The sequence below is a fragment of the Asparagus officinalis genome, chromosome 5 (assembly GCF_001876935.1).
Source record: "Asparagus officinalis chromosome 5, Aspof.V1, whole genome shotgun sequence".
Lineage (NCBI taxonomy): Eukaryota > Viridiplantae > Streptophyta > Magnoliopsida > Asparagales > Asparagaceae > Asparagus > Asparagus officinalis.
Window position 1 is genome coordinate 75,554,421 of NC_033798.1, and position 12,763 is coordinate 75,567,183.

The 12,763-nt window shown below is 36.2% G+C and overlaps 3 protein-coding genes and 1 long non-coding RNA gene across 4 annotated transcripts in view; all 4 read left to right on the plus strand.

The window, feature by feature from the left end:
- Positions 1-2,620, plus strand: part of LOC109842028 (uncharacterized protein HI_0077-like) — a gene marked incomplete at its 5' end in the record, with an annotated part of 2,859 nt that extends 239 nt beyond the window's left edge. The window contains 5 exon segments of the mRNA XM_020410946.1: positions 1-51; positions 794-1,035; positions 2,039-2,135; positions 2,244-2,427; positions 2,518-2,620. The exon segment at positions 1-51 is cut by the window's left edge and continues 30 nt beyond it. Of these exon segments, the coding sequence (XP_020266535.1) occupies positions 1-51; positions 794-1,035; positions 2,039-2,135; positions 2,244-2,427; positions 2,518-2,603 (660 nt within the window).
- On the plus strand, positions 3,015-3,572 carry LOC109843949. The gene is made up of 2 exons (XR_002247843.1): positions 3,015-3,236; positions 3,343-3,572. It is a non-coding gene; the product is annotated as an uncharacterized LOC109843949 (long non-coding RNA).
- On the plus strand, positions 5,206-12,515 carry LOC109843951 (malate dehydrogenase, mitochondrial-like). Its single transcript, XM_020412945.1, is given in 9 exon segments — positions 5,206-5,254; positions 5,257-5,385; positions 5,388-5,491; positions 7,150-7,318; positions 7,404-7,430; positions 11,210-11,244; positions 11,328-11,452; positions 11,860-11,977; positions 12,205-12,515. Coding segments are annotated over 9 exon segments (882 nt in total). The 5' UTR covers positions 5,206-5,220; the 3' UTR covers positions 12,346-12,515.
- Positions 7,854-10,484, plus strand: LOC109843950 (pentatricopeptide repeat-containing protein At1g26460, mitochondrial-like). The gene is made up of 4 exons (XM_020412944.1): positions 7,854-8,071; positions 8,258-8,474; positions 8,646-8,793; positions 10,075-10,484. The coding sequence occupies exons 2-4, from the start codon at positions 8,364-8,366 to the stop codon at positions 10,104-10,106; spliced, it is 291 nt and encodes a 96-aa protein (XP_020268533.1). The 5' UTR covers positions 7,854-8,071; positions 8,258-8,363; the 3' UTR covers positions 10,107-10,484.

A 12,763-nucleotide genomic window follows, 5' to 3' on the forward strand; every position in this document is an offset into this window, starting at 1 on the left:
GGGTCTGCGCTTCCCCCCGCCCGACCCGCTCGGCCGACAAAACCCGTCTTGGTAATTGTGCAACTGGGTACCTTTCTTCTACGTTGTCTTTCGTTGGGGAATTTACGTTGTTTTTCGTTGGGGAATTTCGTCGAAGGGATTGTGGGCATAACTTAATTTTAAGTCTTTATTTTTACGCACAAATTTCTGTTTAAAAAATAACTTATTATCTTTGAATCTAAGTCGCTATGTTTAAAATCAATAGATATTTTTGTGTTTAAGATGATATTGTCGGGTTGGAAACAATTTACGTACTTTGGTGTTAATGAATTTGGAAGGGGTTGGGTTCAAAAGTAAATCAGGGTCAAACTTGTGGTTTATAAACCAAAAAGCCGCTCTGATTTATTTTTAAGTACGCCCACTTTCGAAATCATTTTGAAACCCCGAATATCTGTAGTGAATTATTTTTAAACCCAATTTCTAATGATCTCTAAGTTTCTATATTTGGTGTATAAGTAGTTTTATTTGGGTCGAATTTGCTATATATTTACTGCATAAGTAGCTCTTTTTAGAATATGAATCCTATTGGAGCAACCCGTATATGAACGGTCTGATTTGCCCATAAACAATATAGCTAAATTTCCCATTTGGGTTTACAGGGTGTAAAAATACAATGCAAGAATTTTAAATTTTGGAATGATTTCGGAAGTGAGTGGCTTTAAAACTTAATTAGGGTATTGGATTTATAAACAAACCCCCTTTTCAATTTTTCTTTGAGGAATATCCTCGAACGGGTTGCGGGCATTTGGTGCAGGTGTCGCCGAAGGAGATTCCATCACATAAGAGGCTTGGTATGCCTCTGAATGCGTATATGCTGCACAATTTAGCGCATGTGGAGTTGAATGCTGTTGATTTGGCTTGGGACACGGTGGTGAGGTTTTCAGTGTATAGGGATGAGCTCGGAGATGAGTTTTTTGGGGATTTTGCAAGGGTAGCTGATGATGAGAGCCGGCATTTTGGGTGGTGTCAACAGAGGCTGGTTGAGCTTGGATTCAGGTGATGACAAAATATGTATTATTTTTATGGTTAATTGTAGATACACCTACTGTACTATAGCGGATGAGCCACTTATTAGCAGTTAAACTTGATTTCTAATGTTTCAGCGTGTTGTGGTGAGAACCATATTCTTTCATAGGTGTTAATACTGAATAGATACTTTGGATATCAGACAGATTAAATGCTAATAAATTGTTTCTTAGGAGTAAAATTTGGCTTAATTCTCTATAGAGGTGTACCTGCAATTAATCCTTTTTTATGATTAATTGAAACGAAGTTGCTTGTCTATTGATTGTTAGATTAAGCTTAGTAGATGACTATGTATTGTGAAATTTCTTTACTAGATCACTGTGAATGTTAAATTTGTAGAGTATGTGGTGATCTTAAATGTAAAGTAGGTGAATCAGATTGCAAAGCATGTAATTAATTTCTGCTGGAGCAAGTTAATGAAGCGGAAATCTAAGTTAATGCTGCAAAATAAATTATTAAAATTAAGATTGTATCACCTTTATTTACTATTGTAAACTTATGAGCATTGATTTTGCCTGCAAAAGTTCAACTACGAGGACGAGAAACTATTTCACAACGTTCTTTCATGTATTATAATATGCTTTAGGGGATATGTAAGCACGTATAGCGGTCAGTGCACTTATTCTTTATGGTAGTATCTCAAGAAAAAAGCTGAAACTTTTCTTAGCTAAAAAATATGATAACATTGGTTCTGTTTTGTATTCACTGGGGTGAGCTGTGAATAGCCTCAAAGTCATCAGTTGTTTGTATTGATGAATAATATTTGATACTGTATAGTTTCCATTTTATTTATTACTAAACAAATAGCTGCCCAAAACTTTTTTGTTCACAGTTCGCATTCTATTACTAAATCTGATTGTTATTCTGTCATGTTGTAGACGTAGCTAATTAGACATGTCCTAATGCTTCACTATTTGCTAGAATCAATTAAATTGACTATTATATATTTATTGCTCAAAATCACTTTCAACAGCTATGGTGATATGCCTGCTCATAATTTGCTGTGGAGGGAGTGCGAGAAATCCTCAGATGATGTTTCTGCTCGCCTTGCAGTGATTCCTCTGGTTCAGGTTTTTTTTCCCCTTTTCTTATTTGCCCCAAATAGCCCATGCATCTATAATTGTTAATTTTCACTATAATTCACCATAACATTGCCGAATAAGGAAATAACATTTCAGGAGGCAAGAGGACTGGATGCTGGGCCTAGGCTAGTTCAGAAATTAGTTGGCTTTGGGGATCACAGGACATCAGAGATTGTTGCTAAGATTGCTGAGGAAGAGGTTGCTCATGTTGCAGTTGGGGTATTTTGGTTTCTCTTAGTTTGTCGAAAGACGGGCAGGACCCCTTCTGCTGCCTTTAAAGGTATAAATTTTTTGTCTTACTGCAAGCGCAATGATATATCAATGATCAATCTATCAAAGATCACATCACAGACTTGTTATTGACGTCTAGACATTTTGAGAGAATATAATGTGGAGTTGAAGGGCCCTTTCAACTACTCAGCTCGTGATGAAGCTGGAATTCCTCGTGAATGGTGAGTTTTTTTCTTATTAGAGTGGTTAGTATAAATAGAAAACTTTGAGAACATGTTTAGTTCAACATTGCACAATTACGGAGTTGTAGTCTATTAGTTTTCTTACAACTAGAACCCGATTATTTAGTCATTTTCCATAATAACGTGTTGCTATAGCCCAGAGCAGTATCTCTAAAAACCCTCACCCTAGGTGATTATCCATAAAAAGCTGTTGGATTGTATAGAAAAACAAATAAACCGAAATACGCTCTCTTTTAACGTGGGACTAAACAATCTTCTCTAATTTCGTAATATACTAACTGCTCTCATCGTCTGTTTTCTAATTGTTAAGTGGTGGGGACTTTGTACTCAGATCTTTTGTGTACCACTTCCATGCAGGTATGATTCGAGGTATCTCATGGCTTAACAATGTTTCTTCTTCTTCTTCTTCTTCTTCTTATATTTTTTTTTCTCATGTGACGTTGCTCGCTTGAATTTTCTGTGTACGTCATTGAATTTCTATAACAGGTTCATGATAGGCTTGTGGATATAATTGCCATGGAGAGAGAGAACTCGAGTTTGGATGGTTAAGGACTTAAGGGTCACTATAGTTTGTGAGCTGATCGATTCCATCATGTCTTTTGATAATTCCAGCGAGGTAGTCATTCCATTTCCAGTTATTGAAGTTCCGAAACAAAATTTTTGCACGATATTCACAGTTTCATGAAAGATCTCTGAATGCTAGGTTCTTTTGTGAAGGACAGGCATCTTAAGTCCTTTCATCTATGGGAAATCCTAACCCTGAAAGCGCGCAATTTGAAGCTGGCTGGATTTGAAATTCTGTGCGAAGTTCTCCCTGCTGAATTGGTGGTGTTGGTTATTAGTTGAGAAGTAACTTGGGAATGTATCTTCGGTTACTTTATGATACTAATTTTATAAAGGAAAATATGATTATTTTCCCCTCTAAAATATCGGTAAACTTTCAAGTTGCTCATTAGCATATTGATTTGCCTATTTCTCTCCTTAAACTACGTATGCATATCCTAATGTAATTACTTTGTGAGTATACACCCAAATATTTTATTGATCAATGACGTGACAATGTCTTTTTTTTTTGCATTTCTTTATGGGTTTTTATTAGTTTGTCACCTTTGCCCCACAAAACTAAAAACATATTATTTAACTACTTTCCCTTGAAACTTGTTACCCTTTAACTCTTGGTATGAATTAAAAGTTCATTTTTAAATTGCGAGAAATACACAAAAACTCGAGCACGTCATTAATATGTTAATTATTTGAGTTCAGACTCTCAAAATGATTTCATTGGGAATATGTACACGGTTCAAGGGGGAAAATAGGCAAACTGATACTTTAAGGGGCATCTTGTGCTCGTTTAAATATGCAAATTGATACTTCATGTCTTTGTGTGTAACTTTTCATATATATGATGTTTTGTTGCTCGTACTTACTTGCATAAACCTACTAAATGAACTGATAGAGCTATTTTGTTGCTACCCAATGATGGGATTTACCTTTGTTTGTGATCTTGGTTTCGGAAAATTTCCTGTTAAATAAAATGTGGTGCCCCAAAATTTTATCTCAAAAGAATTGATTGAATGGAGGTCCTGTGAGTATGGCTACTCCCCCACAGTGGTGAATCACATTTTCGCATTTGTTTCAACTGGTGATTAATCTGGGAACGGGTGGTGTAGAATTTTAGTGTTTCGTAAATTTCTGCTGAGCTTTTGGGGGATTTGCAAAAAATCCTCCTAAACTAGGAAAATTAAAGAAAACGCCCATGGTCTTTGGAGAGTTTCCCAAGAGAGCCCTCTGATCTTTAGAGAACTTCTACATGAACCTTGGTGCAAATTCCATTCCACGGTTTTCTCGGGGAAGAATTATTTTAATTTAATAAAAAAAATTTCACATTGTAGAACTTTTCAAAAGTTCAGGGGATTCTTTCGAACCCCCTAAATTTACTTACGGGGGTCTTCTCTAATTTTCATATGTCATGGGGTTTTGTAAAACTCACCTCAAAATTAAAGTTTTTTTTTAAGAGTGGTGTTAAGGGCACACCCCAAACCACACCTCCAACCAAACCTCCCCTCTCATTCGCTACAGTACTCCGGGCCTCACATGAGTTTTTAAATTTTAAAAACTCATGTGAGGCCCGGAGTACTGTAGTGAATGAGAGGGGGAGGTGTGGTTGGAGGTGTGACTTGGGGTGTGCCCCTAACATTTCTATTTTTTTAAAAGAAAATAAAATCCACCCTTTATTTTCATTCGATTTCATGCCCACATTAATACATTATTTGGGCTTGTTAAAAACTGAACAAACTCTACACAGCAACTGTCTGCTGCTGCATGTCAACAGACTCCATATATAAGCGCCTTCTCCCTCATTCCTTCCTCAGTTTCTGTCATAATCTCTCTCTCTCTCTCTCTCTCTCTCTCTCTCTCTCCAAAACAAACAACAATATGAGATCCCCTCTCCTCAAAACCCTAACCCTAACCTCCCCTCTCAGAACCCTAACACCCCATCGCCGATCCACCGATCCTTCATCTCCTGCTCCTCCGCCGCCTCCGCCGCCGACGCAAGGTCTGCATCCTGGCGCGCCGGGCGGATCGGCCAACCACTGTCGATGCTGATGAAGCTCCACCCCCTCGTGTCCTCCCTCTCCTCTACGACGTCGCGCCAACCCCGGGCGTCGCCGCCGACGTCAGCCACGTGTCCACTCGGCCCGAAGTCGCCGGTTTCGTCGGCGAGGAGAAGATCGGGGAGGCTCTGAAAGGATCGGATCTCGTGATTATGGCGTGCCGAGGAAGCCGGGGATGACGAGGGATGATTTGTTCAATGTTAATGCTGGGATTGTTAAGTCCCTTTGTGTTGCCGTTGCTGAACATTGCCCCGGTGTAAGAATTTATTATTATTATTATTCTTTTGGGTGAAACTAATTTCCTTGAAACTTAGTGGATGTGAATTTTTTTTGGTTGAATTGTCCACTTTTTGACTTGAAAAAGAAGAAACGTAACATATAGTGAGCAGAGATAACCGAACTATAAATTTACCCTGGACTATATGTTTAGTCCCTAGATACTCCATAAACTATTGAATTCATCTTCTGCGTGACCTGAACTATTTCATAAATTCCCACTTTGCCCCTAAGCTATTAAAATCGTCCTTGCGCACACCCGGAACTATCACTTTAAGTACCTAATTATCACCTTTCATTTTTATTTTGTTGACGTTTTAAAAAGAATTTTTTCTTTTTTTTGGGTAAAGTGAGACTGAAGACGTTTTTTTTTTGGGTGTTGGGATTTTTTTTTTGAGGAGGGGTGGGGGGGGTGGGGGGGGGGTGGGTGTTAGTAGGGAGACAGACATAATTTAGGGGCAACATGATATACATAATAATAGTTTTGGGAAAAAAGAAAAAATTGATAGTAATTCATAAGAAATGAATTATAATTTTTGATCAGCTGAATCATAATTATTATTTATAGCAAATCGTAGGAAATGACCCCACACATTGGACTTTTTTTTTTGGGAGTAAAAGAAGTTGGAGACTTGGAGTATAGGGTGTACATGCAGTATGGATAATATTACATAGCAGATTTTTGTTTACATCTATTATTAATTTCTTTCATTATTTTCTTGTTAATTAGAAAACTTTGTGAAATTTTCAACTTTAACCAAAAATGGAATTTTTGTGTGAACTATAGAGATTTAAGCATGAATAATATATTTAATTAGAGTTAGCTTATTTCATCATAGTATTTTGTTTCATTAGTTTCTTATTGTTGAAATAAATTGAGAATTTCCATCTTTTATCTAAAAAGAAGATACCTTCCATCAATTATGGAAGCAACATATTTTAAGCTTTAAGCATCAGTAGCATGTTCTCGTTATAGTTGCTGTACTACATCTCAATAATTTGTTTTCATTGTTTTCTTGTACTTGTAAGTAAAATAGGTTAAAAAAATTCACCTTTTACTAAAAATAATATTTTTATTATGAAATATTAACTTATTTTAAGTATAAATACTATATTCTCATTACATATAGCACTGCACCTTAGCAATTGTTCATTTTTTCTTATTGATGAGTAGATTGAAAATTTTCATCTTTTACTAATGAACAATACTTCTATTACGTAATATAGGATTAGTTAAGCATGATAGTATATTCTCATTACAGGTGTATTACGACTTGGTAATTTGTTTCTCAATTTTCTCACAATAAAATTGGAATTTTCTCATTAATGAAACTGGTTGAAACTTTCCTGTGTTGCAAAATTGAACGTGTTTTAAGCATGAATAAAATGTTTTCATTTACAATTAGGGAATTACATTTTAGTGACAACATATATGATGCATGGATAGCATATTTTCAGTTCAAATAAAATAGTTTCCGTGATCAATATATTGTAGTATCTGAGATAAAAAACTGAAAGTTCCAGTATGGAATAAGTGGATTCGAAAGTCAGTTTCAAAATTAGGGAATAGAATTATTTTCCTCTTAATCATTGTTTGGTTTTGGATAATTTGATGTTGAAGTATATATATACTTCTAGGCAATTGTAAATGTGATAAGCAACCCAGTGAACTCAACGGTGCCAATTGCAGCAGAGGTGTTCAAGAAAGCAGGGACCTATGATGAAAGGAAGTTATTTGGTGTTACAACTCTGGATGTGGTTAGGGCTAGGACTTTTTATGCGGGGAAGGCTAATGTCCCTGTTTCTGGTAAATATTTTGTATTTTCTTAGTTTTGATATTAAGTTTCATCTTTAGTCTAGATTTATCATTATTTGATAATAATACTTTGCAGACGTTAATGTTCCTGTTGTGGTGGCACTCGCGTGTAGGGAAGACAATTTATGCCCCATACCCATTTACCCCATCTGGCTCCACCCATTATTTGGGCCCACCAAAACCCACCCATTTAATTAAATGGGTCTAACGGGCGGGTGCATTTTACATCCACTTAAACGGGTCTAAATGGGCATTCTATACCCGCCCGCCCGCCAGCCCACCACAGCCCGCCCAAAACCCTAAATCCTTCGTTTCTCAACTCTCTCTCTCTGACTCTGAGTTCTTCGCGCCCGCCTCAACCGCAGGCCTCCTCCGCTCCTCCTCCGAACGTCGCGCTTCGTTCGTCCTCGACAAATCTCAACCTGAGACCTAGCATCTCCGCCTACTACAAGACCCGATCCGAGCATCACGCTGTTGTTACCCAGCGAGTGCTCGCCCAGGCCGTCCGTCGCGCCCGCTGTCAATTCGTCCACTCCGTCGCTGTCATCGTCGGAGGACTCCGCTGGGGGAGGTGGAGGGAGGGCGTTTAGTGTGATTGATGAGTTCAGTTTCTGGAGGAAGAAGCCGGATTTGGCTGAGGCTGTGGCGGCGATCATGGCGCTTGCGGCGGTGATTCGGTCGAGTGAGGCGACGACGATGATGGAGCTCGAGATCGAGCTGAAGAAGGCGTCTAATGCGCTAAAGGTTGATTCTTTCATCCTAAAATTTTATTAAATGACTTGCTGTTGATATTGTTTCCATTACTATGTGACTTTTTATTATCGGATGTATCAATAAAATTAGATTTTGTACCTCTTATTGTGTAATCTGTTCTTGTGTAAATAAACTCACGGTCATAAATGTGAAGCATTGTTTATCGATTGATTTCAGGATGATCCATACGGGCATTATGCCTGATTACGAATCGTACAATTTGGTTATTGGTCTTTTAATATGAAGAAACCAAATTGATTTAGCTTTGAAGATTTTGAATTTAATGCTTAAATCTGGCCACATGCTTTCATCAAGCACATTCATGGATTGTGTGTGGCGCTGCTTGTCTGCTGGGAGTCTGGACACTTTATCAAGCATCATACAGAAATGCAAGGTATCAATGTCAGGTTTAATTCAAATCTCCAAAGAAGATAAATTAATATGCTCCAGAATCTCATTTAAAGTTTGCAATTGGCTTGCATATGTTTTCCATGAATGTGCTTAATTTTGTTGTGTTGATTTCATTGTCTACATTGATCATGCGTCCTTATCTGTATGCTTTCAGACAAGTGACCTGAACAAGGCCTTGAGTCCAAACTGGAACATGTGTAAGTGTAACACTAATGCTGATGTTGCATTGCAAGCTGATAATAGCAAATTGGCTTACTATGCTTTGGAATTTCTTTATCGATGGTTTCTCAACCTTGGACCCGGTATGCCTCAGATTCTTTTTTAAAAGAATTTTAACATCACCCTGCAATCTTATCTTGAATACTTAAAAGAAGATTAATTGTCACTGTTTTTACTTGTCAAACTGATGGTTTGTTTCAGAATTGTATTTATACTGACACTTGACAGTATATAATGTTCCTTGCTATTGTTTTTCTTTGTGTTTATTATCTTCTATAGTATTGACTCATCGGTGGTATAAGTTTTTTTTAAAAGGAACAAATGTCTCGGAATTAATTATAATACAGGTTGCAAATTGCATAAGCTGTTCTGAGTTCATACTTGATTAAATGCTTTTATTTACTCTGTATATCTAATCAGGTTGCTCTATGAAGGCCTCTCCTTCAGCTGTCCTTCTTCTTATCTGTCTTTACTATTACTGATTTCAATAAGCTCAGTTTGATGATGATGGCTTTTCATAGAGCAAAACTTTGTTGTCTTGTGTAGAGAAGCGGATTGATAATTTGATAATTGATATGATTCTTTTGTTATCTTTTAGAATTGCCACATAGTATCAGTAGTATCTTGGTGCACGCAACGCGCACTTGACTCGAAAATTGGTTATTTGTTAGTGTTTTTTTTTCCATTTTTCGTTTGGGGTTTTCCCAAATGTGTGGGCATTGGTTTGGTTTTTCCAATTGTGAGAACATTTCCATTGGTTTTCCAAGTGTGAGGCTATTTTTGTGTTATTATTTCCAAGTGTGAGGTGTTTTGAGTTTTTGCCTCTATCAAGTTTAATGTACTCTTCCTTTGACTTGCTTATAAAAATTTAGATTCTAATTATTGTTAAAATTAGGTTGTAAAATATATTTCTTAGTTTTTGAAAAAAAGAATTAATTTTGTAGTAGTTTGATATTAATTAGTAGATTTGTGAATATCTAAGAGTAGTTTGTGAATATTATATAAAATTGCCTTTAAAATAATATTCTCTCTTTTTCTGGATTATTGGCAGGCGGAAGGTGTGACATTGTGATAGGGGTGCAAGCGGAGTGGATACAAACCTGATATTGACATATGCACAAATTTGTTTTCGTGACTAGTATGAATTGGATCTTGTTGTAAGAAGTCTTGAAAAAGTGGAATTACTGATACGTCGTGTTGCTTTTTTCCCCTTCAAAAAGTATATGGAATCTGATATATGCAACATAGTTTCACTCTCGTGTCTTGATTTTAAACAATTATTGTGTTCACTGTCCACCATCTTGTCTCCATTTTAAAGCATCATATCCACTAATGATAGTATTATTCACTCACCGCTTGATCAGGCTGCTGTTTCCGACTTGAGAAAGGCACATAAATTTTCTCCAGAAGATGAGACTATAGCAGAAGTTTTCAGGTATGGAATCCCTTTTGTGGGTGGGATACTTTTATGTACTATAAATGCACAATTTTTGTGATATCAGTATGTGTGATTCTTGTGTAATGATTTAAAGTGTGAATACTTTTATGTATTTGTATGTTCAACTAATCCTACAATTAATTAGTATATGAGTAAGCAAAATTTTTGAGCTTTTGCCTCACTTTTACACTACACGTACAAATACCAAGAAGGATTTCCCTTAAATCATGAGATTACAAATATTAAGTTCTTTATATATTAATACAGTTCCCATGGTTCATGAACTTTACTTGGTTAATTGTTTAATTTGATAGTTTGACTTAGCAATCTCATTAATAGTTTGTTTCCTGGTCTTTTCTTTCTTCTGTCATGATCCTGTTCATGCCTGAACATTTGAAAGATGGGAAATAAGTAGACTATGGTTGTGCTACTATTTTGTTTATAGACGAACTTACTACTCTTCTAGTTTATCAAGTAATTAAGTAGATTGTCCTTACTAATCGTGATCGTGTTGCTGATAGTTATGATGGCGTTTATATCAAGTTATTGATCTTATACAGATCCTTGCATACCTTGTGTTTTCTATCTTAATTCATTTAAATATACTCGCAATTTTGTTGTTATTGATCTTTTGGTTTTTGGTTTGGAAATTTGAGGTTAATTTTGCAAATGTGTGAGGTCTGTACTTTTATCCAGGCTTGTAAATGGTTCAATCATGAATTTGTCTGCATTTGTTTATCTTTGTTTATGTTCCTATCTTTGTTAGTATTTTATCAAAAGCCCCAACAAGTTTGCAAAAAGCTCCCATAAAGTTTGCAAAAAACCAACAATAGTTTACAAAAAAAACCCCTAAAAGTTTACAAAAAACACCATAAAAGTATTATACATATATATGTACTATAGTTAAATGGGCAAATGGGCGACCCGTTTATTAAATGGGCGGGCAAAAATCCGCCCATTTAAATAATGTTAAATGGGCCATAAATGGGTAAATGGGCAAAACATGCCCGCCCATTTATGGCCCGCCCATTTAAACCCATACCCACCCATTTAACATCTCTACGCGGGTGTAACAATTCTGCCTTTATTTTCTCAGGTGATACAGTTGTCACGTTTTCTTATTCGATTTCATCTGTAGACTTGAAGGTCTTCATCTTTCTTTTTTCCCCCCGGTTATAGGCAACTCCTGCAGCTAATTCTTTGTCTGAAGAGGATATCAAGGCACTCACAAGGAGAACACAAGATGGAGGGACTGAAGTTGTGGAGGCAAAGGCTGGAAAAGGTTCTGCAACCTTGTCCATGGCGTAAGTTTGAGAAACCTGCAAAATTTTGTTTCGGTTAATTTTGATTCAATACTTCATCATTTATATCCTAGGAACCATGTTCGTTCAGACAAGTCTATGTGTATGTGTTATTATTCTATTCTTACAATGTGCTTCTAAAACTCAGAAATCATGATACAATTGCAAATACAATAGAAGACATTAAGGCAAAGTCAATTTGAAATTCAAACGTGCTTGCTATCTAGTATCCTAAAAGTATGCAAGTATATGTTCTTTTTTGGTGCTTCTCACTCAATGTTCCTTGAATATTTGCTTATATGTATCTTTCACTTTACTAAAATTTCTGGTTACACTGATATTTATGTTTCATTTTCTTGGTTCTAAAAGGATTTGAATTATAAGTGCCTTAAACTCAATTTGGAATGCAGGTATGCTGGTGCTCTCTTTGCAGATGCATGCTTGAAGGGCCTTAATGGGGTTCCTGATGTTGTGGAATGTTCTTTTGTGCAGTCAAGCACCACAGAGCTACCTTTCTTTTCCTCCAAGGTGATGCTATTAGGATAATCCTCACCTTTATTCTGATTTAACCTGTATCTATCTTTCCGAATATCCAAGCTTCTTTAATATTTTCCATAACCATTGTGTTGGTAGGGTTTAATGTATATGGTAGTACCTCTTTTCCGATCTACCATATTTATACCTGCTAATAATTCTGTACCTACACACTGTTTAAGGATAAATAAAACTTAATGTAAATTGTTTCATCTTTACAGGTGAGGCTGGGGAAGAATGGTGTTGAAGAAGTACTTGGATTGGGTTCTCTTTCTGATTTTGAAAAGCAAGGGTTGGAGAATCTGAAGGCTGAGCTCAAGTCCTCCATTGAGAAAGGGATCAAGTTTGCTAATGAGAATTAGTGAATCATCATAGTTCTGTTGATACCATTGTTTGGAGATTTCAAATCAATAAAGAATGCAAGTTAGCTTTTACCCGATCATAATGAAGTTGTATAGATGACAGTTTAATTCATTGTTTGGTATCTTGTTCTTGCATCCAATTCTTTCCACGAGTAGATCAATGTTGCATACACAGCTATTTATATAAATTCCAATCTACATAGCATTCATGGTGCATGCACATAGGATATGTTTATGTACAATTTTCTAAACTTGCAAGTTACAATTTACCAGACTAGCCTACCACCTTGCAACTTCTTTATGTCAAATATCAACAGCCTAGAGATTAACAAATGTTCTATATGACAGAGTTACATATTCCGTAAATAGTACATGTAAACTATCTAAATTTTGAATATTTATTTTTAATTTTATGGCA